Here is a 26,778-nt window from a genome sequence, read left to right as displayed (position 1 = left end):
AACCACAACCTCAGAGGAACCGTTTCTGCCTCATGGAGAAGACAAACTTCAACAACCCCAGAAAATTTAAAGTCAGCACTTTATCATTTCTGTATTTGTAGCTATTTTCTAGATTTGCCAGTTTGCATGTTTGGCTTGAATTGAATAGTTTAACTGTCTTGTATTCTCATTTCTTTCTTTCAAAGTTTGAAGCTACTTCTCCGAGATATTTTTTCCATGATGCTATTAATTGGGGTGAGAGCAAAATAAAAGGTCAGTGTTTATACCTATGTTTTCGTATTTGCTTTCTCAGAAAATCCCTTTTGGGGGATATATTGAATCAAGTCTTTATTGTTTCCACATATGACATGAAGGAAAGTGAGCCAGGATGGTAATAAGACTTAGTAATCATTTAAGTTCACATCTTAGAGAAATTCGAATTGTTTCTGAGAATAACCAGAGCCAAACATTTAGACAAAGCCGATAACTGCATAACCAAGGAAGATGTCACTGGATGTCAGAAACTATTTTATTGTGAATCATTTATTTGCCTCTTGATCTCTATTTTTTTGTTACAAATCCTCCATTTCCATTAAGCAGACTGCTGATGGTAGTTTGAAATTTAATTTGAGTGGTAACTATGAAATAGAAAATTTCATTGTTGTCTTTAAAATAACAGTGATCCTCACCAGTTTTCCTTTGGTATTTGTTTTCAGGAGAATAAACAGGACTGAAAATATATTTAAGGCAATACATTTATTTATCTAAATATTTAACATCTCTTCATCAGAAAAATGTAACACTGTGATCTAAGATAAACTGTAAATATACATGCACCCCTACGGGGAAAAACTGCATTTAAGTTTATTAAAAACATTATTTTTTTTACCCGTACTTACAAACTAGGTTAAAACAGCATATTTTTTCCTCAAGATATACTTGGAGATTTGTGCATTTTTAAAAGTAAAGAGGCATTTTAAATCAATGGATCTTAAGGTGGGAATGAATCATAAGGGATTTTAAATTCTTGCCTTTGGCAGAACTGTGGTTAAATGATCAGTTAGATAACTATCTTCCAGGAATTAAGATGTTCTCTAGTTCTCCTGCTTTGTTAACTTAAATTCTTCCTGCTTGAGTTTTGCCAGTTACTTCTTGTCCTCTCCTTATTAGAGGAAATTTTTTTTCGCTGATTCATTTGCATTTTTAAAATTCACTCAGGAGATGATGGTAAAATTAGGGTTAGAGCTCACAGTTACTTGTTTCCTCTTTTTAACATAATTCTTAGGGAAAATTTTATAATTTTTCTTTCCATGAAAGAAAGAATATTTTTGGTGACAGCAGTGACTTTGGCTTCTGCCTCATCAAAATTAAGCATAGGTTTCTTTTCTTTTTTTGGCAGAGTCTTGCTCTGTCGACCAGGTTGGAGTTCAGTGGCATGATCTTGGCTCATTGCAACCTCCATCTCCCAGGTTCAAGCGACTCTCTTGCCTTAGCCTCCTGAGTAGCTGGGATTACAAACGTGTGCCACCATGCCCAGCAGCATAGGTTTCAAAGAATGTGTCATTTGTAATTGAGCCTGAGGATTAATACACAAACTTCAAATGAAATGTTTAATCATTCTCTTCAAAAGCAGGAGTTTCCCTTTGAGTTTTTTTGCTTTGCCTTATCCCTGAAGTTAATGATAGATCCTATTCTTTTTTGGTTGTTTTTGAGATAGAGTCTAGCTCTGTCCCCCATTCTGGAGTGCAGTGGTGCAATCTCGGCTCACTGCAACCTCCACCACCTGGGTTCAAGTGAGTCTCCTGTCTCAGCCTCCCGAGTAGCTGGGACTGCAGGCATGCACCACCATATATAGCTAATTTTTGTATTTTTAATAGAGATGGGGTTTCACCATATTGGCCAGGATGATCTGAACCCCTGATCTTAAATGATCGGCCTGCCTTGGCTTCCCAAAGTGACAGGATTGCAGATGTGAGAGACCCCATTCTTTAATACAGCGTTTGCTCCTGGAAGAGGAGCTGATGGGATGTGCAGCCAGTGCCAAACTCCGTTAACGGAATCATCTGCAGCTTGAGTATTTCTGGTTCTCATCATCTGGGACAGAGATTCCTTACATGGGAACTTGACCTTTGAATTGCTTGAAAGGGCCTAACCTTTGCTCTCAGGGTAGTTTGAGATGTGAAAGCCTGTCTTTCTTGCTTCACAGCATATACAATGAAATGAACTAGATAGAGTCTTGATGGGTTTAGTTCTTTAGCTTAGCAAAGCAAGAGGCCCAGAGTTCCGTTTAAGTTTAATAGTGATTATAATTTGTCCAAGCTGTATGTTGACATCTTATGCTTGCCAGAAGGTAATTGTTTTTCCCCCCTCAGGTTCTTGTCCTTATGAATGCCTTAATGGAGCTTTCTGTTCTAAGACTGGAACATGTGACTGTCAAATATTTCAGGCCCTTGGGACAAGATGCCAGATCAGTAAGTTTCAGGGATGCTTATCAGAGAATTATGAGATATCAAAGAGAAAATTAAAGCATAATTTGCTATAATAATGTTCATCCACTGGGAGTTATATATTAACTAGGGAGCCCACAATTCATTCTCAGTAATTTGATGTAATTTAGAAACAATGTAAAACAAAAGTGGATAGGCCGACTTTTTCTTCTCATTGAGCTCTCCTATTTCTTCAAGTATTTTTTTCCCACTTTCTATAGTAATAGCCTGTTAAAACCAGGTTCTCATTCATCACTCTTTTGCTTTATAAAATAGATTTGTTATTTGGAGCCAGTCATTCTTTTGGACCTTTAATTAATTGGACATTTTTTATGATAAAAATAGTATTGAGACTTCTTCAAAGTCAGGGTTTTTTTTTTTATTTTTTAAAATAAACCTTTTATCCACAGTGTCTAAGATAGGACTCTATGTCAATAAATAATAATAATCAATAAATATTCATTTGTTTAATCGATAGTTACTGGCATCTAGATTCCAGGCTAGGCATTGGGGATACGACGGTGAAAAATACAAACATGTTCCTGTCCTCCTGGAGGCTGAAGTCTAGGGAAGGGGATAAATACACAACCGATACACAATAATTACACTTGTGACAGGTGCTGTAAAGGAAAGTACAGGATGCTGTGAAAAATATGAGGCAGAAGTGACCCATACTGTTAGGGAAGACTGCCTGAATAATCAATCATTCTGTGTTTTTTTTTACTGAAAAGGCCACAATTGGCCAAGGCTAATAAATTTAGGTGAGAATCACAAAAATACAACATGTAGCGAGTCACCCTTATCTTTATGCTCCCCCTAGAGTGTATCAAAATGTTTTACATTGAGTGCCAGTGAACGTTACTGATTTTCATACTATTCCAAAGAGAAGAGTTTAGAAAACAAAAATTGAAGAGAAGACTATCTACAAGGGTAGGGAAAAAAAGCATGACAACAGGAGATACAGTTATATGATTTAAGATAAATGTTGCTTGAAATTTGGCCAGTTTGAGGTCATGAATTGTTAAATTCCAGTATGCCTTTTTTTTTTCTTCCTTTTTTTCTTTTTTAAAGACATAGTTTTACTTTGTCACCCAGGCTGGAATGCAGTGGCTCAGTCTTGGCTCACTGCAACCTCTGCCTCCCGGGTTCAAGCAATTCTTGTGTCTCAGCCTCCTGCATAGCCGGGATTTACAGATGCGTGCCACCCTACCATGCTGGTTAATTTTTTATATTTTCATAGATATGGAGTTTCACTGTGTTGCCCAGGCTGGTCTTAAACTTCTGAGTTCAGGCAATCCACCCACCTTGGCCTCCCAAAGTGCTAGGATTACAGGCACAAGCCACCACTGTGGCCAAATTCCAGCATACTTTCAATGACTAATGCTCCCCACATCTAGGTCCCAGACACATAAACATGATTTTTTTCTCAGTGGTTATTTTTCTCTGTGGATATCATAAAAGAATGTTTTGGAAAGACTAGAACACTCTGATGCTGCCTATGTTAATCTTTAAGACACTCAGTGATGACATTTCTCTCTTTTCTGAGCCATCTTACTTGCTTTATTGCTATGACCTTTTACTATATCATTTTCCATACTTTTTCCTTCTGGAGTCTTTCTTTGCGAACAAAAATTAAGGAACTTTCTAACATATATCTTTTCTTTGCAACTACTTGGAGACCCTGTTTTTCTTCAGGGGAGTTTGGAAGTTTTGAGAGCAAATGGTAATTTTATGTTAGTTATATCAATACAGACCACCAAGGAAGGAAATTTGAATGAAGATTAGAATCATTTACCATGACTGAACATTGCTAGAAAGGTGTAATTTATTTTGTCTACAAAATATTATCCTGTTTCTTTTCAGTCCCAAACATGGGCAACGGCAGAGATGGGATTTGCAAAACCTGGGGACAGTATCATTTTGAAACATTTGATGGCATCTACTATTACTTCCCAGGAAACTGTTCTTATATTTTTGCAAAGGACTGTGGTGATTTGGAACCTCGGTACACTGTATGGGTAGGTGATCCTAGGACATGGTTAACTTAAAAATATTATCTCTGGAAAAAGCATGTATTTTAAAAGTACTGGACAAATGATGCAAAATATATACTAATCATAGATTGAATACTTATTTTGAAGAGGGCCTGGGTTCATGTACCAACCATATTACTCATGCTTTCTTCCTTCATGATACTTCCAGTGAGGTATGTCCAGCTGGTTTAGTTTTTTTAAATGACGCTGTCAGTATAACCTGAGGCTAACATTTATAAAATGGAGTATATGAGTTTCAGAAGCATAGGCTATAGGATGTGAAGACTGACAGCTAATTGCTAGGTAGTTTGATACTATATCACTGAGCTCAGAGAATTAATTCTTAGTTGCAGAATTCTAGATTCAAATGAATTCTTAGGAGACCTCTCAAAAATATAAGCTGCAGAGTGGCCCTAGATGAATAAGGAAATCAGGGACCTCTTTCCCTGCCACCATCTTCTGAATTTCTAGGTATTTCAATCATTACCAGTAAACTGCTATGTTGTTCCATTTAAAAGCTACAAATCTCCACAGCCAAAACATATTTGAACCTCTGTTATGACTTCCCTATTTACAGATGTTGGAGCTGCTTACATTCTCCTCCTCTCCTCGGTGATGCAAATATTAAAAGTAGGCCCTGAAACTTGTTTTTTGTTTCATAAGTTTTTGGGGGAGCAGGTGGTGTTTAGTTACATGAATAAGTTCTTTAGTGGTGATTTCTGAGATTTTGGTGCACCCATCACCTGAGCAGTGTCCATTGTACCCAATGTGTAGTCTTTTATCCCTCACCACCCCCTTGCCTTTTCCCTTCATCCCCAATGTCTGTCATATAATTCTTATGCCTTTGCATTCTGAGTTACTTCATTTAGACTAACGCTCTCCAGTTCCATCTAGGTTGTTGAAAATGCCATTATTTTATTCCTCTTTATGGCTGAGTAGTATTCCATGGTGTGTGTGTGTGTGTGTGTGTGTGTGTGTGTGTGTGTGTGTGTGTGTTTGGACATGAATAGACAATTTTCTATTTGTATATATATATTTTCTATTTATATATATATTTGGAGCCAGTCATCCTTTTGGACATTTAATTAATTGTACATTCTGTATGTAAAAAAAAAATAGTATTGAGACTTCTTTAAAGGCAGGGACTTTTTTTTTTAAATAAAACTTTTATCCACAGTGTCTAAGATAGGACTCCATGTCAATAATAATCAATAGAAAAATAGAAAATATATGTATTTTCTATTTCATTTCTAAAGAAAATGTTATATGTGTATATATATATATATATATATATATGTATATATATAAAACTCATTGATTGATGGGCATTTGGGCTGGTTCCATGTTTTTGCAATTATGAATTGTGCTGCTATAACCATGCGTGTGCACGTATCTTTTTTGTATAATGACTTCTTTTCCTCTGGATAGATAACGAGGAGTAGGATTGCTAGATCAAATGGTAGATCTATTTTTAGTTCTTTAAGGAATCTCTACACTGTTTCTCATAGTAGTTGTAGTAGTTTACATTCCAACCAACAGTGTAAAAGTGTTCCCTTTTTACCACATACACACCAACATCTATTATTTTTTTATTTTTCAATTATGGTCATTCCTGCAGGTGTAAAGTGGTATCGCATTGTGGTTTTGATTTGCATTTCCCTAATAATTAGCAATGTTGAGCATTTTTTTCATAAGTTTGTTGGTCATTTGTATATCTTGTTTTGAAAGTTGTCTATTCATGTCCTTAGCTCACTTTTTGATGGGAGTGTTTGTTTTTTCTTGCTACTTTGTTTGAGTTCCTTGTAGATTCCGGATATTAGTCTGATGTTGTATGTATAGATTGCAAAGGTTTTCTTTCACTCTGTGAGTTGTCTGTTTACTTTGTTGCTTATTTCTTTTACTTCATAGAAGCTTTTTAGTTTAATTAAGTCCTATCTATTTATCTTTGTTTTTGTTGTTTTTGCTTTTGGGTTCTTGGTCATGAAGGCTTTAATTAAGCCAATGTCTAAAAGATTTTTCCAATGTTATCCTCTAGAATTTTTATGGTTTCAGGCCTAGATTTAAATCTTTAATCCATCTTGATTTGATTTTTGTATAAGGTGATAGATAAGGGTCCAGTTTTATTCTTCTACATGTGGCTAGCCAATTATTCCCAGCACTATTTGTTGAATAGGGTGTCCTTTCCCCATTTTATGTTTTTGTTTGCTTTGTCAAAAATCAGTTGGCTGTAAGTATTTGGCTTTATTTCTGGATTCTCTATTGGTCTATATGTCTGTTTTTATACCAATACCATGCTGTTTTGGTGACTATGGTCTTATACTGCAGTTTGAAGTCAGGTAATGTAATGCCTCACAATTTGTTCTTTCTGCTTAGTCTTGCTTTGGCTATGTGGACTCTTTTTTGGTTTCATATGAATTTTAGGATTGTTTTTTCTAGTTCTGTAAAAAATGATGTTGGTGTTTTGATGGGAATTGCATTGAATTTGTAGATTGCTTTTGGCAGTATGGTCATTTTCACAATATTAATTCCACCCATCCATGCACTTAGGATGTGTTTCTATTTGTTTTTGATGTCTATGATTTTTTCAGCACTGTTTTATAGTTTTCCTTGTAGAGGTCTTTCACCTTCTTGGTTAAGTATATTCCTAAGTATTTTAATTTTTTTATAGCTATTGTAAAAGGGGTTGAATTGATTTGGTTCTCAGCTTGGTCACTGTTGATATGTATAGTAGGACTACTGATTTGTGTAGATTAATTCTGTGTCCTGAAACTTTTAGACCCTGAAACTTTTTAAGGCTACAAATCTTTGTGACTCAGAAAAGAAGCACAAATGGGTGACAATAGTCAATAATAACTTAATTGTACATTTTTAAATAACTTACAAAGTGTAATGGATTGTTTGTAACACAAAGGATAAATGCTTGAGGGGATGCATACCTCTTTCTCCATGATGTTAATATATAACATTATATGCCTATATCGAAACATCTCCTGTACCACACACACACACACTATGTAACCACAAAAATTAAAAAAGAAATAAACAAAATAACAAATGTATTTAAAAGTTAAAAGAAAAGAAATGAGATATATTGAAAATTAACTTATGGGGCATAAGAATAAAAATTTAGAGGTCTATTTACATAGGGAAGTTGGTGAAATGTATCTTCTGTGCTTGCAGGTCTCCTGTTCTCAGTTCTCTCATTTTCCACTACTCTGCGACCCCCTCACTTGTTTTATAACTTGAATACTCTTTGACCCGCTCTTTAAAATGTTCTTGTTCAGTGTCTCACTCTTTTCAGGATTGAGGTGTCAACGAGATAACCTGTCCTTTGATAGTAGCACACAAGGCTGAACTATGCCTCTGGAGTTAGTAGATGTTGTTTCTACTCGGCCTGGTTTTGAATGGTAAAATTTGCTTTCAAATAAATAAACCAATAACTTGAAATGTCATCTTTCCCCTTGATTATAAAAGCAGTTTACTTCTTTTGTAGAAAATTTGGAAAATTCAGAGAAGTCTGAAAAATGTTAGAATTATCACTGAAGAGTTACCGTTTGTTAACAGCTTCATCTACTTCCTTCTTAACATTTTTCCTCTGAATTTTATAAGTATTTATAAAATTTAAATCATCTGTGTATAGTTTTCTGTTCTATACTTTCAATTAATATTATGTCTTCAACTTCCTTCAATGTCAAATATTCTTGATAAATCCAATCCTATGAACTGTATTTTTTCTAACTCTGTAACACTTAAATAATTTAATGATGCCTTATATTGGAAATGTAGGTTTTTAAAATTAGAATTTCAAATTATATATTGATAGACATTATTATACATATACCTTTATTTGTATCCCTATTATTTTTTTCTTCTATAAATTTTATTTTTGTGAAAATAATATATGTGCATAGTGAAAGATTTCATCCCAGAATATACAGTAAAAATAGCCTCTGTTTTCCTTTATTCTCTACTCTAGCAGAAGTCTGGCTCTCCAGTGGCAATTACTTCAACTAATTTAGCTGTTTCTTCTGGTTTTTATCTTACACGTCAAAATATACCATTATCTCTTTAGTTTTCAAAGTTAGGCCTTATTCGTTCACTTCCTGTTATGGAAACTGAGAAATTATCTTAGTTATACCACACTTCCTGCCCCTAACATACACACACACACACACACACACACACGCACTTCCTTTCACTGCTCTTAACAGTTATGTCACCATTTTTTGGTTAAATCAATATGTCTTTTTTTTTTATATATTATTGTCACTATGTAAATATTGTTTAGAGCTGATTTTAATAGGTTATGATGATTTTATGTCTCTACTTGTATATTTTTTAATATACAAGTATATTAGAATTTTTTTTTTCAATTATACTATTTATTGATGGAATTATACTGGAAAACGATCACTGAAAAAAAAATAGCCTTTTGAATAGAATAGTCTACTAAATGAACCATTTCTTTGAAACACAAATTGAAAAAGATTGTCAAATGTATCAGTATAGAAACCTGTGGGTTTATATATAGACGTCCCAGCAGTACTTTTCACAAGTTACACTCCATATCACATCAAGCAACTATTGGATGTATTTTTTTTTTTTTTTTTGAGATGGAGTTTCGCTCTTGTTACCCAGGCTGGAGTGCAATGGCACAATCTCGGCTCACCGCAACCTCTGCCTCCTGGGTTCAGGCAATTCTCCTGCCTCAGCCTCCTGAGTAGCAGGGATTACAGGCACGTGCCACCATGCCCAGCTAATGTTTTGTATTTTTAGTAGAAACGGGCTTTCACCATGTTGACCAGGATGGTCTCGATCTTTTGACTTCATGATCCACCCGCCTCGGCCTCCCAAAGTGCTGGGATTACAGGCTTGAGCCACCGCGCCCGGCCTTGATGTGTTTTTTCTATAATACCTGTGTCTTGCATTAATTAACCATATCTTAGTTGGGCTTCTTAGAATAGATCTGTTCACATTGAGATGTATGAAAGAAAAGAGTTATTTTTGGTCAGTGGGTGAGCACTTATCCTTAGCAATAAAGGAAGGCGACAAACAGTTTAGCTTCTGAATATAGAATGGTCTATTCAACACTACATTTTGTCGGTAACGTTTCTTTTTGGTTCCAAAGTTTCTCTTCAGTGCCTTAATTTCCTTCTGATTTTCGGGAAAAGACAGAAGTATAGGTGAAACTGGCATTGGAGACCTCGATGGCAGACATCTTGTGGAGACCATTTTAACCAGTGATTGAGTTGTCTGGCCAGCAGTAGGCTTGGATGAGAGTTCTTGGCATGGATTTAAAATAGAACTTTTGGGATTCTTTTCATCATAAGTTGCAATCAATTGTTTTGTGGTGGAAGAACTTTTTAGAGATGACGGTCTAGAATTCCATCTGTTTGCCAGCATTGCTCCAATTCCATTTTAAAGAATTTCGCTCAAGTTTGCAAGAACCAGAATTGTTTTTTCTTTTTTCTTGACTTTTATCTACACAAGGTATCTGAAGACTCAAAGAGTCACAAGGTTTTGGCTGTCTCACTTTTAGTGTAATTTTGGAGGAAAAGGGTCGTTCAGTAACTGCTGGAATACAGAGAGTAGTTTGTAGTCTGGGCCTCTCTTTTCGAATAGTCGTATGTTGTAATCTTTCCAGTTCCAGTAAATGAGTTATCAAGTGTTCAAGAGAACTTTCTGCAGATTCCACTGTTGCTTTCCAATTTTCAGATTTTGAGAGGGCTAAATTGTGCGAGTCTAGAGTACTGAAAGGAGGAAAGAGAAAATCAGGATATGGAAATACTAATATAAAAGTTCTATTTTTTTCAACTTTATTCACTTTATTTATATGTTTAACAATTCTAAAGTAGTTACTTTTTGCTTTGACAAAAAAATTAAAAATATAGGAGCATTGACTGACTCCTCTTTAGGAGAAAAGGGTTATATGTTCAGCTACAGAGAGTTATAGTTCCTCCTTTAACAAAGGAAAATATTAATAAAAAAGTACTTCATTGATCAAAAAAGGACTAAGAGCTGCAAGCATTTATTCACACTGTACATCAGACCCAAGAAACCCATATCATAACCTCTTTACTCCAGTCACAAATATTTTTTCTAACGCTCTACCTCTATAAAACTCTTTTCAACTGGTCAGATGCATTAAGCAATCTATCAGCTTCTCTTTCCCCTCATGAGACATCCTTTCCTCAGTTTTTCCTTCCCATCTTTCAATTGAGATGGGTTGCTTTTGAAGTCTACTGCACACCTGTCACTTGGGATTTCTTTTCATCATCCTACTGGAGAATTTTATTTTCTCTCTCATCAGTTTTCCTCTTCCTTGGTTCCCATCAATGTCTAGTGGTCCTTTAACTTTGTTCATACTGAAGAGATAGGCTCTGAAAAGCTCATTGGATGCTCTGAATATGTGGCCAGTATTTATAGTGGTGCTTAAGCAGGGACTCATTCCTCTTTGTTCTCACTTATTTTAACTGACTAAGTTGGTTTCTGGAAAGGGAAGATACTTTCCTGGAAAGTGTGCATTGGAAGAGAATTTTTGAAGCCTTGATTTTAATTTAAATATTACTTTCAGAATTTTAAATTTAAATTCACTCTGATTTCTGATCATTTTGCATATAACCTTACCTGAACTCCAGAAACTTTTAGATCTTTTAATTCCCAGTGTTCTGAGATTTTGTAATTATGTGAATTTCTTTTCCCATTTCTTTTTTTTTGTGCTCGGCACTTGATGGGCTTTTATATTGGAGCTCATATATAGGAGCTCTGGAGTGGAGTGATGCTTTAATTTTCTTATTGATTCTTGACTATCTTCTAGCTTTTTACTTTTTTGTTTTACATTTTGGGATATTTCTGTCCAATTCTCAGTTTATCTTTCTACCTTTCTACTTCAGTTATACATTACTCCTTTTATATTGTCAGTCTTCAATTATTTGTTTTTATTCTTTGAATTTCATTTTTAGCAGCATTTTATTATAAAGGATGACATATATCATTTTGTCTCTCAGAAGATATCAACTATGTATTTTTAGAAGGTTTTGAATTTTTCTGAATTGTTTTTGATTTCTTTGATTTCCTCTTTTGTTTGTTTATTTGATGCCTGTCTTTCATGTCACAGACTTTCATCAAATGACTAATGATTCATGAATATTTGCTCACATTAGAAAATAAGGCTCTAAAAGCAAATTGGAAACTCTGGGGCTTGTTGGACTAGTGTGAGACTGAGCAAGGATCTGCTGCTTTCATTAAATAAGCCCCCAAATATTAGCATCTATATGTCTTTTTTGTCCATTTCGTTTATTCAGAGAAAAATCTTCCAATATCTAGTCTGTGGTCAGATGCTTGGATTCCTGGATCATAAGAACATTTTAAGCCTACTCCTACCTCAGGCTTTTGTACTTGCTATTTCCTTTGCCTAGAATGGTCTTCTAGATATCCCATAGGGCTTGTTCTCTCTCTCATGCTACATCTTTACTAGAATTTCATCTTTTCAGCACTACCTTTCTTGGCCACTCACTCTGAAAATTCCCCCAGACCCTGGCACATACACACCCAACTCATTTCCCTGCTTAATATTTCTCCTTAATGTCATCCTACATAGTGTATCTTTTAGCTTCACATAACTGTCTTTTCTATTAGCTGTTTTCCTCTAATAGAATACAAGTTTCATGATGGAAGATATTTTTGTCAGCTTTGTTGGCTGCTGTATCCCCAGAACCTAGAACAGTGCCTGGTACATATAAATGATCAATAAAATTTGCTGATCAAGGATAAAATTAATATACATTAAATCACTACAATATTAAAACTATATGATTGAGGCCATGCATGGTGACTCACACCTGTAATCCCAGCACCTTGAGAGGCCAAGGTAGGTGGATCACTGGAAGTCAGCAATTGGAGACGAGCCTGGCCAACATAGTGAAACCCCGTCTCTACCGAAAAAAATACAAAATTAACCAGTTTGGTGGTACACACCTATAGCCCCAGCTACTTGGGAGGCTGAGGCATGAGAATCACTTGAACCTGAGAGGCAGAGGTTGCAGAGAACCAAGATCACACCACTGCACTCCAGCCTGGACAACAGAGAGGGACTCTATCTCAAAAACAAAACAAAACAAAACACCCTAAAAACAAACAATTTTTTTAAAAGCCTATACTATTGATAATTTTTAAAATCACTTTGAGGCTTAGAAAGTTCTTTTCCACCTCTAATTGTAATCTCTTAATTTTGCTATAGGGTAAAAGAATCTAAGCTTCCTTTTCTCTTTTCTTCCTTTCTTCATTTCTTCCTTGCATTCTTTTTCTTAAACGAATTTTCCCTTTTTTTTTTTTTGTAAAATAATCTCTGTCTTCCCTACAGTGTCTGGGAAGAAATAAAAATGAAATCAACTTTATTTTTAGTGAGTTCATGGTCACTTTTCAGCCTTTAAATATTACTTATGTAGAGTTCCATTCAAAGCTCCGTTTTATGATTCTGTAACAGGTAAAAAATACAGACGTAAAAATGACAAATGTGCATCTTTGTGGTGCTCTACAGTTTTACTATCAGAACTAATTTCTCCCAGTGCATACCATGTAGCTTGAGAATATTAACATCCAACATGTGAAGATTTAAACCATTCAAAAAATATGCTGATTAACTTGTATTTTAGGAAGTTAATTTTGTTGTCCAATTTCTGAGGTAAATATTTATTTTCTCTCAGAAATCCCAAATGTAGTTATAACATTGTAAAGTGCCATGGGACTAATAAAGCAGTATAATTGTAAACATACACTGTGGTTTTAGTAACTCAAATTTGTTGTTTGTTCCTATGCTTTCTTTTTGTTTTTCTCCCCTTAAGGTTCATAACAGCCCTAAATGCCTTGGTTCGGTGTATTCTTGTTATCGGTCAATCAGCTTGTTTTTTTCAAACCAAGAGGAAATTCGAATTTATGGTCATGAAATAAAAAAGAATGGAATCAGGTAGGATATGGGAAACAGTAAAATGTCAATAACACCACAAATTAATAGAAAATCCAAACATCGCATGCTGGAAGTGAACTGTGGAGAGTAGGAAGAGAGAATTTCTCCCTTAGCAATACTCTCTCAAGGTATAACTTACAGACATCAAAACTTTAGTAGGCGCTGAGGCCATCCAGGCAGTCAGGAGTATAACCAGTTTACCCTTCCTGATGCTCGTGTGCAGAATATAAATATAATATGTTTACATGGGTGGAGATGAGAATCTCTGTCTCTCTTTTTTTTTAATGAGAGATTCAAGAAATACCTTAAGAGTTTAATTCTTGATTTTTTTTTTTTTGCCCTCTTTCTTAAATATTTTCTTGTTTCTTTAAAGCAGAAACCTAAAAATTATTTTCTTTTATTTTGGAAAGGATTCTGGAAGTTCTTTCCAAGTTTGTTTGAATGGAGTTTGGGTGTTACTTGAGATTTTTCCATGGAAGTTCTGACTGAGAGTTAACAAATGACTGACCTCAGATAGATCAGAGAGGAGTCCACTTCCGGTTTCCTATCTGCCAAGAATATGACATGAGAATTTTGGAGCAGGGGATGTTTATGTATTTGGCAAATGGGGTGTTTTTTTTTTTTTTTAACATTTTAAACTAGAAATACTGTGGAATAATCTGCCTTCCAATCTAAATAATTATAGACAGACTCAATTTTAAATATTTCCAGGCTGGATTATGCCGAATCAAGGAAATTGTGGGCTGAAACAATTCTATTCATCATTCAGAATTCACTAGCAAGTGTTTGAACTGTAGAAATACTTTCCAGCACAATGGTTTTATCAACCCATGTTGCTTTTTCTGGGTTTAGATTCCTCAAAAGGCAGCAGTGGTAGCAGGTGGTAGCAGAAAGGGCAGTGGACACAGCACCGAAGGAGCCTTGAAACAGCCAATCTAGAACAGCTCTTCCCGCTGTCTGAGGCTTATTTTCCAAGAAAATAAGGAGCTTAAATATTTTATGTGACTTCTCATTTTCTCATAAAAGAAAGTTTAGGCAATTGAGTAAGAAGATAATGCATTTCCATGTGTATTGCCTAGAGTTGAATTCAAAGAGTCATTTAGGATTCTCTATATGGAATTTTGGATAATAAAATGGGCATTTAAACAATTATTGTGTTTAGTAAAACAGACTTACCATTCAGATTGATTTTTTCAAGAATATTATTTCTTTATTAAAGCAGAAACATATTTAATTTTAACTCACAAAAGCATTTCTATGAGGATTTCAGATTATGTGATAGAAAAAGGATGGTTTTCTTATTATTCAGCAATATTGCTTTCAAAAATGCTGTTCCTGACTTGGGGCCTAACTCATAGCAAATTGTACAGAAATATTTGCCAAAATAAAATCAAACGTGTGGCTCTGTGTGTAAAGCTTCTCTGGATTTCATTTCTTTCACCTGTGAAAATAAGGGGTATTGATACAAATGAATCCCTGAATACTTTTCAGCATTCAGTTCTACATTCATTTAGGTTTATATTTTAATGTTTCCTGCCTAGGTTTCATGTTTTTCTTTGACCTATTGGATATTGTCTAGTTTAAACTATTATCTCCCAACTCCACTAGCATCCTATGTTATAAACTTCAGGATAATCACAGTTATCCACTTTTATTTTCAAAAACTGATTATTTAATTAAATTTACTATTAAGGAGACCAAATGACCAAACAAAAAGTATGCCTAACAGTACAATTATACTTCCATAAGTTTAGCTATTACTGTGAAATGTATTTGTAAATGTGACTTACTTCTTTCAAATATAGTTTATATAAACTTACAAATTTAAAATAAGTGACATTTCCTTAATGTTATTTCATGTCGACTTTTACCATGAATTCCTCATATTTATAATTTTTAATAAGAATGTATTATTACAGTAGTTAGCTAGAGTCTTTTTTTTATCTATTCTCCAGTTTAAACTTTTAGTTAGTATTCTATTTTTGTAAATAATTTTCTGTGAATAAGTATCTGTAAAAATTTTTTTGTGTGCAAATGGCTATAGATCTTTTTAATTGTTTCTTATGGGATTATCTCTTTGTGAACTAGTCTGTTCAGTTTTGTAGGTTTTGGTTCATCAAGCCATGCTCTTCCTGGAAAGGAACTCACTAATTTGAAAATTTTGAGAGAAATATATGAATATACCTATTAACTACCCATATTATTCACATTATATATAATTACATATAATTTTTATTTGACATGGCTATCTTAATATAAATGAGGTTTTTCCAATTTATTTAATTATCAGCACTTGTTCTTTTTGGCAATACTGATGGATGGAAGGATAACTGTGTTCTTTCAAAAGTGTCCTAGGTGCTTTCAAAATATTCAACTGTTTAGTTCCCTTCAGTCACCTTATGCCACCCACTTCCTTTTTTTTTGAGACAAAGTTTTGCTCTTGTTACCCAGGCTGGAGTGCAATGGCACAATCTCGGCTCACCGCAACCTCCGCCTCCTGGGTTCAGGAAATTCTCCTGCCTCAGCCTCCTGAGTAGCTGGGATTACAGGCACATGCCACCATGCCCAGCTAATGTTTTGTATTTTTTAGTAGAGACAGGGTTTCACCATGTTGACCAGGATGGTCTCGATCTCTTGACCTCGTGATCCACCCGCCTCAGCCTCCCAAAGTGCTGGGATTACAGGCTTGAGCCACCGCGCCTGGCCAACCACCCACTTCCTTTATATGTGCATATGCTTCTGAAAAATGGAAAAATTAGACATTGTATCAGGAGCTTAAATATTTTATGTGACACTTGTTTAGGTGAAATTGTATCCAATTTAAAAATTTTGAGTATTACCCCTATATAATACAGTATGACAAAGTGTATTATATTCCTAATATTGTACTTTGTAGCATTAAAAATCTAAGTTATAATTCATCATCCTTTGATATTTTTTAGAAAACAATGACTTATATCAAAGTATCATTCTAAAGATAGAAACTCCTATTTTCTTATAGCCATGTTTAAAATAAAATTAAGCAAAATCAGAACTCAAGCATCATATTTATATATGTTGACTATTGTTTGTCCTTACTTCAAAATTGTTAAGCAGCATTTCTAGATCACTTTAACTCTTTGGATAATAATAAACATATTTAAGCTCTAACTATTCTAAATAGGCAAGGTTATTTTCCAGGTTTAAGAAATCACCAGTATTTAGCAGCCGTGTGATTTTGGTTGGTTCAAAGAAGCATCTAATTAAAAGTACAAAATCTAAATCTGTATAAGAAAACAGTATCATTTTTGTTGTATTTTATTTCAATACTGAAGTTTTCAAAAATGTTGAGATTTTCCAGAGGATGTTTGCTTTGGACATCTTGCTGCACAGTTTATTCAATAATTTTGAGTGATCATTTTCTTTTAATTATATCTCAGTCACTTAAAAAACATGTTATCTGTAATTGAGCCCTTATCATCATTCTTAGATAGCTTTTATTCTATTTTTCAAGTTTAACCTTGCCTCAGACAATTGGACAGATTTTCATCGAGAAGCTAGCTGACTACATTCTCGTGAAAACAACCTTTGGCTTTTCATTGGCTTGGGATGGGATATCTGGGATCTACCTCAAGCTGTCTGAGGACCATAAGGGGAAATCATGTGGCCTATGTGGAAACTACAATGGCATTCAGTCTGATGATTTCATAATTCTGCAAGGTAAGTGAAGCAGAAGAAATGTGTGTATATTTTCTAAAGTCTTCTTTTTTCCCCTGACCAAGTTGTTTTGTACCCAGAAGACTTGTCATAGATTGGGGGGAAAATTTGTGGCTGTCATTGCCTGCTTTAGTGATTTTAAGTAACAATTGAATAGAAAACATATTTTGGTGTAATTCTTGAAAACCATGAACTAGTTTCCTTTGCTAAATTAGCATGAAGCACGTATAACACATTTGAACAGAGCATTTGTTTTGTGTCAGAAGCTTGGGATACCTCTGTATCCACTGCTTTTGGAGGGATACCTCTGTATTCACTGATGTATTAACTGGAATACACCAGTGAACAAACCTTTCACTTCTTGAAGTTTATAGTCTAGTGATTCAAATCCATTTGGCTCAAATGTGTCTTTGTTAAGACAAAAACTATTTTTGCATCCCTTCTTGATAGGAATAAATTGAATAACTGACAAATAATAGTTTTTCAAAAATAATAAAATGTGAGTGGGAAAGTTGAATAGTAACTTTGAAAGGTTTTATATACCTACCAGATCATCTGTTTAATCTAAGTTATGAAACTAAAACTGAGTTATTAGAAATGGGTTCTGTATCATTTCAGATACTAGTGTGCAATGGCAATAGAATAAGAGAATCAACCGTAATCCTGATTTAGGTCCACACATAGAAGTGCAATAAAAAAAGAATACTGTTCTTAGTACCAGTGAACTTGGCTTTGAATCTCATTTCAACTTTTATAAGTTCTGTAATTGAGAACACTCATTTAACCATTCTTATGCTCCATTTCTTTAGCTGGAAAATAGGACTATAATAATTTGGAACTCACAGAGTAGTCAGTAATAATAATAATATACCTTGCTAATATTTATAGCAATAGTTAGTTTAAGCACATAGCTATATTATGTCCAACCCTCACAACATCCTGTAAGGTGAGTAGTGTTTTCTTTTCCTCTCCTTTCTTTTCTTTTCTTCTTTTCAAGATGAGGTCTTGCTATTTCTTTTCATTAAGATGGGATCTTGCTATGTTGCCCATGCTGATCTTGAACTCCTGGCTCAAGTAATCCTCTGGTCTCAGCCTCTCAGGTAGCTGGGACTACTGGTGCACCATTGCACCCAGACAATATTATTTTCTTAATTTTATGATGAGAACACAAGGTGATGTGTCCAGTGTAACATAGCTTGTAATTGATACTTTCAGGGTTGGATTACAGACCTGAGAGGCTCCCAATACTGTGCTTAGATAAGTGCTTGAGCACTTGCCATTGAAGCTGTAAATGTTATATAATACTTTTGTTTTATATTATAAAATTAACAGAGATGAATTGCCCCTATGTTGTGGGGTTTTTTGTTTTGTTTTGTTTTTGTTTTTTGAGATGGAATTTTGCTCTTGTTACCCAGGCTGGAGTGCAATGGCACGATCTCGGCTCACCGCAACCTCCGCCTCCTGCATTCAAGCAATTCTCCTGCCTCAGCCTCCCGAGTAGCTGGGATTACAGGCACGCGCCACCATACCCAGCTAATTTTTTGTATTTTTAGTAGAGATGGGGTTTCACCATGTTGACCAGGATGGTCTCAATCTCTTGACCTCGTGATCCACTCGCCTTGGCCTCCCAGAGTGCCGGGATTATAGGCGTTTGCCACTGCGCCCGGCCTTGTGTTGTGTTTTAAAGGATGGTGAAGGGACTGCTTAGAGTGTGGGCTCTGGCATCAGACTGTGTGATTCAAATTCTCCTTTATCCTTATTAAAGTTTGTAAGTTTAATGATATAATAAGAGCATATGCTTCATAAGGGTTGCAAGGATTAAATGAGACAATCAGTGTAAAACAGTACAGTACCTAAGCACATAGATAATACTCAATACATTTAATTTAATTTATAGCCATCTCCAAGTATTTCTCCATAAGCTTATAATGGGGCTGGAATAAAAGCATTTGAAATATCTTTACATTGCTTTGAGAAACCCTTATTAAAATGCAAATGTTTTGCGCAAGATAGATGATGCATCATCAGGATTAGTTTACTAGCAGCTAGAGTAGAAAGCAGGGCTCCAAAAAGTCAATTTCCTCATATGTAAAATAGAGATAATGATAATGACTCTGGAAGCTTCCCAGCCAGTGAATATTGAATGAGAAAATGTAAATAAAAATGTTTAAAAGTCTCTGAGCACAATACAAATGTATAGTACTGGGATCATCCTGAAATGGTGTTTTGCATACATTTGGCATTTGTAATGAGAGGGGTCACAAAGTTGGACTCTTGAGATTGTATTAGGAAGTAGGGTTTTGGATGCAAGCAGAATGAATCAGATGGTAATTGCTAATTTCTTTTTCTTCTGTATCAAATCTTCATGAAAAAAAAATCCTTAGTCCAGTTCTTCGTGTTAGAGTTAGAAAAGACTGCTTTGGGGTAGACTGGGCATGGTGGCTCACCCCTGTAATCCCAGCACTTTGGAAGGATGAGGCAAGTGGATCAGCTGAGGTCAGGAATTCAAGACCAGCCTGGCCAACATGGTGATACCCCATCTCTACTAAAAATACAAGAATTAGTGGGGTGTGATGGCGGACACCTGTAATCGCAGTTACTGGGGAGGCTGAGGCAGAAGAATTGCTTGAAGCCGGGAGATGGAGGCTGCAGTGAGCCAAGATCATGCCTCTGCATAACAGAGCAAGACTCTGTCCCCCCCAAAAAAAAAGAAAAAGAAAAAAAAAAGAAAAGAAAGAAAGAAAGGAAGAAAGAAAAAAAAAAGGCTGCTTTGGGCAACTTCCCCTGGGATGTCCAGGGAACATGGTGTGGAGGTCAAGATAGAAAGTAGCATCTGCTCATGTTAGAGGTAGGAAGACTTAGATTTGAGTTAAGGCACAGACAGACTTACATGTTCAAGATAACCTGGAGCATGAAATGGTTGTTCACAGTGAACCAACTGGGGCAGCATGCACAAGGATGTTAGTGGAATAGAAGTGGGTGAAGACTGGTAGAAGGCAATGGAACTCAATTATGACTGAACTGGTAGAAGGCAAGAAGGATTCCAGAAAGTACATGGGAAAGAGATAAGGAGATATTTCATCTTCTTCACAATGTTATTTGCTTCACAGTATAAGGCAGAGTAATTTTTTTAAAAACCTAACTTATAACAACTTTGATAAGGAGCTGCCTTTCTATTTCCTCCCATGGTATACTAATGCAAGAAAATGTTTACAGATGAGCAGTATTACCTTTAGCTTTAAGAAGCCTGATATTTTCTTGAAACTCAACCTGTATTTTGCTGATTAGAAAAATCTTTAGAGAGAGTGAGTTTGATTGAATGCCCCTGAATGCATAGTTTCTTAATGGTGATTAAAATTGCATTTCTCTCTGCATTCCAACTCATCCTTCAGGGATGATTTCACAAAGAAATGAGACTTGTCAGAATTTCTGTACACATAGGAGGATTTTAATTTGTTGTCTGAGAATTCGGTTTCCATAATTCATGTCTACAGCTAGCTATACACCAACATATAAGTCTGGTTTACTTTCTTTTTTCCCAGCATAATAATTAATAATGCATCCTTTTCACTAGCAAAAATGTCCCAATATTGACAATAAATTACTCTACTTAGAGCATATTTTATACAAAACATTTTAATTTTAGCTTAGTGTGTTCCCATTCCACCATTAGATATGGATTTAAAATCTCATGATAAACAACTTTTATGACTCTTTTGTTGATGCAATATAACATAGCTAAATACATGGTTCAAAGCTGCAATTAAAGTGAACTCTAAGGAATTGGCCAGGTTGTTTAGTAACATTAAAATTCTTGCATAGTATTGAAATAAGTGGGTTTTATGGAAATATTTTTGTTTCTTCAGACCTTTAAAAAACGGTGTTTTGAAAGGAAATTTAACTATACATGTACTTAAAAGAGACATCAGTCTTTCCATTTTTAAAAAGTATATTACAGCAGGCCCATACTTTCTTAGGTGTGCAACATTTCAATGATATCAGAGACAAAGGATTCTTTGTTGTTGTTGTTTGCTTTGTTTTTGAGACAGGGTCTCACTCTGTTGCCCAGGCTGGAGTGCAGTGGCGTGATCTTTGCTCATTGCAACCTCTTCCTCCCAGGTTCAAGTGAGTCTCGTGCCACAGCCTCCCGAGTAGCTGGGATTAGAGGCATGAACCATCATGCCCGGCTAATGTTTGTATTCTTAGTAGAGATCAGGTTTTGCCGTGTTGGCCAGGCTAGTCTCACACTCCTGGCCTCATGTGAGCCACTCACCGCAGTCTCCCAGAGTGCTTGGATTACGGGTGTGAGTCACCACATCCAGGCTGAAAGCTGGATTCTAGTATCTTTTCAATAAAGTTCACAAATTCCCCTATATTTATTCACTCACTATTCAGCAAATATATTTTGAATACCTGCTATATGCCAGATGCTAAACTGGGAATGCAGCAATAGAATAGCTGAGACAAGCTTTCGGCCTTCATGTAGTACATACTGTAATGGAAAACAAGATAAACACAGTGAAATATAATTTTTGTGAGCAATAGCAGCCATGAAAGAATAAAGGTGGAGAAAGAAGGTAAAGAATGATGGAGTAAGTCTGCGATTGATGCTAGTCTAGATCACATGGCAGAGAAGGGCTCTCTGAGGAGTATATTAAACAGAGGCCTACATGAAGTAAGGGAAGTAACAGAGAAAAGATTTCAGGAAAGAGTGGTGTTGAAGAGGGAAGAACAAGACCAAGTGTTCTGGGGTGGGAATAAGTTTGAGTGTTTGAAGAACAGCACAAAGTCAATATGACTGGAGTAGGTTGAGCAAGAATAGATGCAGAAGATATAGGAGGGGCAGGATGGGGTGGGAGTAAGAGGAGAGCAGGGCCAGCTCATGCAAAGTCTTCTAGGCTATGATAAACTTTAGTATTTTACACCAAGAGTGCAAAGCATTCTTACAGATAATAAAGTCCCTCATCTTCCCAGTGTTTGGTAGTGGCATACACACATTATTTTTCTACTTTGAAGATATTCAGAGAAATTGGTAAACATTTGGTTCGAGATTTCTGACTCTAGTGGTGCAATAGATTGTCATCAGTGGTAGACTTCTGACCATGCAAATCTGGGTGGTAGAGAACTCCAGCCTCAGATCTGAAGTCTAACTATCTTACATGGAACTTTGAGATGTCACCTTGTTTGGTCCTGCCCAGTCTTCAAGCTTTGACATTCAGCCTTTGTCTGAATGGAGGAGGGGAAGGATTAATTTTTGTATTGTTCCATGAACTTGTTCTCAGATCAGGTAGAAAGATAACTTAAAAACTTGATTTGGGGCCTGGCACGGTGGCTTACACCTGTAATTCCAGCACTTTGGAAGGCTGAAGCGAGTGGATTACAGGGTTGGGAGTTCAAGACCAGCCTGACCAAAATGATGGAACCCCATCTCTACTAAAAATATAAAAATTAGTCAGATGCAGTGGCAGGTGCCTGTAATCCCAGCTACTTGGGAGGCTGAGGCAGGAGAACTGCTTGAACCCAGGAGGTGGAGATTGCAGTGAGCCAGGATCATGCTACTGCACTCCAGCCTGGGTGACAGAGTGAGAATCCATCTCAAAATAAATAAATAAATAAAATAAAAACCTTGCTTTGGAATGAAGAATCTAGAGCACTGGACTTTGCTGCTGCCAACGTATTAACCCCTGAACTTTGCCTGAGATTAATGCTGGATTAGCTTCAGGGTTCTCAATCGGGATGTCTTTCCTGAGCATGTTTCTAAACACTGTTCATCATATTTAGATGAAATAGATTCACTTCTTTGTCTTCTCTTCTATAGACGTATTTTCTAATCTTTCATTGTCTATGTGACTGTCCTCTGAAGTGTCCCCAAGAATTTGACAAGATTTTTTTTGTGTGGACCGTCCCCACCAAATGGAACTGCAATTTTAATAAGTTTCTTACTAATATTAAATATAATGAGAGAGTTGTCTGATAATTTTTACACTAAACTTTTATCTGTGTGTTTTTTTCATTTTGTGCATTTTTTTCTCCTCTCAATAGCACAGATTGAACATTGGTGATTAATTATTCAGTGATGTGTACGTTGTACTCACTGTCCTTCATCCTTCCCCATGTTGCTTAAATGTAGTTTGCTTTTTATCTCCAGTGTAACTAACTTTTATTTGGTAGTCACAATTTGTTCAATTTGCTTTTATTATGCTAAAATAATGTTATTATCCAATATCACATATTAATTATAATGTTATTGAGTTTAGAGTTTTGACCAGGAAGTTTGTGTTGAAGAACCATGTCTATGTTTGTGGAAAATGCTATGATTACACCAATTTGTGTGTATGTGTGCTTGTGTGAAATAGAGGACTACACAGAAGACATCGCTATGTTTGCAAATAGTTGGTCGGTGCAAACTCCAGATGACGCCAAATGTGTACTCACACCCTCAGATTTTCCAAATCCATGCTCCAGTGGAATGCCAGCATTTGAGGTAAATTTGATGTGAGAAATGTGAGCATGTTGGACAGAATACACATATGTCTTATTTATATATTTACCTAAGTATTCTTAAGTGCAAACACAACTTAATTTAAAAATATTATATCCTGGAAACATAATTGCAATAGGGAATCGCTTTAATTTCTGAAATAGTAAATGTAGGGAATTTCATAAATGCAGTACTCATGAAAATCTGTAGTTAGAAAAATGTTGGTTAAAATTTATAAAGTACCACCTTTTTCCTTGTGAGAACTGAAAATCCTGCAAATAGATCTATAAAAATAATATAAGACTATATACATACCATGAAACTAGTGACTGGCATCTTTTTTTGCACAGGCAATATTCTTCAAGTGTCAGATACTGTTGCAGTTTCCTTTTCTGAGCTGCCATGAGTATATTGATCCATATTTGTATATCGCCAGCTGTGTTAATGATCTTTGCAAGTAAGTGAAATGATTTGTACTTATAATAAAATTTTCTTTATGTAAAAGGAAGACCCACAACTACTTATGTTATTTAACTATTTCAGCTGTTCACAAAATATTATGGGAAATATAAAATGTAAACTACAAAGAGCTATTAAAAGTTTGCTATATAACAGGCACAGTCTAAAGTTTTTAAATTGATATATAGTAGATGTACATATTTTCAGGGTACATGTGATAATTTCATACATTCATGTAATCAAATAAAGGGAATTGAGTATCTGTCACCTTGGTTATCTTTCTTTATACTAGAAACATTCAAATTATTATCCTCTTACTATTTTGAAATATACAATTGATTGATGTTAACTATAGCCCCCTTACTTATCTATCCAGCACCAGGTCTTATTTCTTCTACATGTCATTGTACCCATAATTAATCTCTCTTTGTTTCCCACCTCTCTCCTACCCTTCCTGGACTCTGGTAACCATCAATCTACACTCTGTCTTCATGAGATTCACTGTTTTAGTTCCCTCATATGGGTGAGAATGTGTGATATTTGTCTTTCTGTTTGGCTTATTTCACTTAACATAATGACCTCTAGTTTCATCCATGTTGTTGCAAATTACAGGATTTCATTCTTTTTATGGATGAATAATATTCCATTGTGTATATATACCACAATTTCTTTATCCATTCATCCTCTGATGGACACAGATTGATTATATATTTTGACTATTGTGAATACTCCTACAATAAACACAGGAGTGGAGATATCTCTTCCATATGTTGATTTCATTTTTGGGATATATACTCTTTAGCGGAACTGCTAGATTATATATGAATGGTAGTTCTAAATGTTTTATGTAACCAGCATGAACAAAATACAGTGGCTCTTAAGCCTTTTTATGCTATGAATCCCTTTTGGGAGTCTAGAAAAATCTATAGACCCTTTTGTCTGAAGTGCACAAAATAAAACACATAAGATACCAAAGGAAACTAATTCTAATAAAATAGTTATCAAAATAATAAAAAAGTATTTCTGATATATATGCTTTTAATACACATTTCAAATCTAATAACTGCTAAAATTTGACTTAGTGATTGGTGTAAACAGTGCTTTGTGAGTCTGAAACAATGGAAAATAAAAATATAAAAGTATGAAAAAAGATTTGAGACATGTTGGTGACAAAGTTACAGATATCACTAAGAACATTGTGATGTGTTGCCTATAGGCATAATTGAAGGAAATGCTAAGTTTCCAATGGAAATTAGTGAAAATAAACATGTAATTTTTTTTCTACCTAAGGTCACAGATCCCTGCATTCTATCTGAGGTTAGGAACATCTAGGATAGGTAGTTGGATAAGTGGCAAATTCAGTGAGACTCACCATACTATGTTCATATATGGTAGTTCATTGTAGAACCTACCATAAATTACCCATTATTAAAATTTTTTAAGATTATTTTTCTTTCAAAACATTGCCAAGTATAGGTGATTACTCATCTTGAACGTTTAGGACTATCTAAAGAAATTGTAATATGTCTGTATATTTTGTGAGTCCCAAGAAGTATAAGTGATGCATAGAAACTTTTAAAATAAAAAAAAATACTAGTTTTTAGTTTAGTAAAACCACTTAAATGTCATCTTGAGTAGCTCTAAAAGGTTTATCAAAGGTGAGAAAGAAGAAAGGTTGAGGTAGTAGGGAATTGTGTTATTTATAACTACTCCTCTTTAGTTAAATTGAAATTATTACAAAAGTAATGAATATACTATTTCCCAGATATTAAAACAAGCTTGTGACATCTCTTACTTTTGAACAAAGCACAGTTATAGCCTAGATTTATATGTATAGTCTCTAAATTTCAAGGATTTCTAAACTAATGCAGGAGCTTTGAAAGAGCTCCCCCTCTGCCGAAAATACTGGCTAGTGACCTAACTACATATTTTAAAAAATTATGTTCCCTATTTGGTTTCTTTTTTTTTTTTTTTTTTTGAGGCGGAGTTTCGCTCGTTACCCAGGCTGGAGTGCAATGGCGCGACCTCGGCTCACCGCAGCCTCCGCCTCCTGGATTCAAGCAATTCTCCTGCCTCAGCCTCCTGAGTAGCTGGGATTACAGGCACACGCCACCATGCCCAGCTAATTTTTTGTATTTTTAGTAGAGACGGGGTTTCACCATGTTGACCAGGATGGTCTCGATCTCTTGACCTCGTGATCCACCCGCCTCGGCCTCCCAAAGTGCTGGGATTACAGGCTTGAGCCACCGTGCCCGGCTTTCATTTTTAATTTAAGAGCTACTTGCTATATCTCTTTGTTCTTTCTCACTCTCTTTTTTAAGGATCCCTGTAGGTAGGCCATAGTCCTCATTTTGCCATATATATGGAATTAAAAATTGCTCTTATTCCACAGTGACTCAGTCTTGGACTGTTCTCCAGTCATCTTTTCAATCGTCGTATCTTTAATATCTTTAGCACCCATTTGTCAAGTAGTCTGAGATAAAATATTGTTTTTAGGTCCAGGAAAGTCATTCTTCATTTTTTAGTTTGGGATATTGTTTAGCTGCCTTAATTGCTAAAATGACTGTGACTTAAATTACATGGAATGTTTATATTTCTCACATGAAAATCCATGCTGGTTAGTGGTCTTGGATTGGCATCATGGCTCTGCTCCATGAATATTCCAGAGACTGAGTGATC

The 26,778-nt window shown here is 35.4% G+C and overlaps 1 protein-coding gene and 1 pseudogene across 5 annotated transcripts in view; one reads left to right on the top strand and one right to left on the bottom strand.

Moving 5' to 3' along the window:
* OTOGL (otogelin like) overlaps positions 1-26,778 on the top strand; it is a 346,243-nt gene that overhangs the window by 171,962 nt on the left and 147,503 nt on the right. For 4 of the 5 annotated variants that reach the window (XR_012518405.1, XM_074402509.1, XM_074402507.1 and 1 more), the window contains 7 exons: positions 186-252; positions 2,352-2,450; positions 4,329-4,483; positions 13,342-13,463; positions 16,957-17,162; positions 23,516-23,643; positions 23,991-24,097. Coding sequence is in view for 4 of the 5 variants with exons in the window: in XM_074402509.1 (XP_074258610.1) it covers positions 186-252; positions 2,352-2,450; positions 4,329-4,483; positions 13,342-13,463; positions 16,957-17,162; positions 23,516-23,643; positions 23,991-24,097 (884 nt within the window). In the remaining variant the exon portion in view is untranslated. Of the gene's footprint in view, positions 1-185; positions 253-2,351; positions 2,451-4,328; positions 4,484-13,341; positions 13,464-16,956; positions 17,163-23,515; positions 23,644-23,990; positions 24,098-26,778 lie in introns of those variants that run through there. The other variant, XM_074402510.1, reaches the window with a different exon arrangement.
* Positions 9,497-10,946, bottom strand: LOC104651371 (protein FAM217A-like; annotated as a pseudogene).

This window comes from Saimiri boliviensis, chromosome 7, assembly GCF_048565385.1.
Source record: "Saimiri boliviensis isolate mSaiBol1 chromosome 7, mSaiBol1.pri, whole genome shotgun sequence".
Taxonomy (NCBI): Eukaryota; Metazoa; Chordata; class Mammalia; order Primates; family Cebidae; genus Saimiri; species Saimiri boliviensis.
The sequence above is the reverse complement of the archived record's forward strand: the minus strand, read 5'-3'. Positions and strand labels throughout refer to the sequence as shown.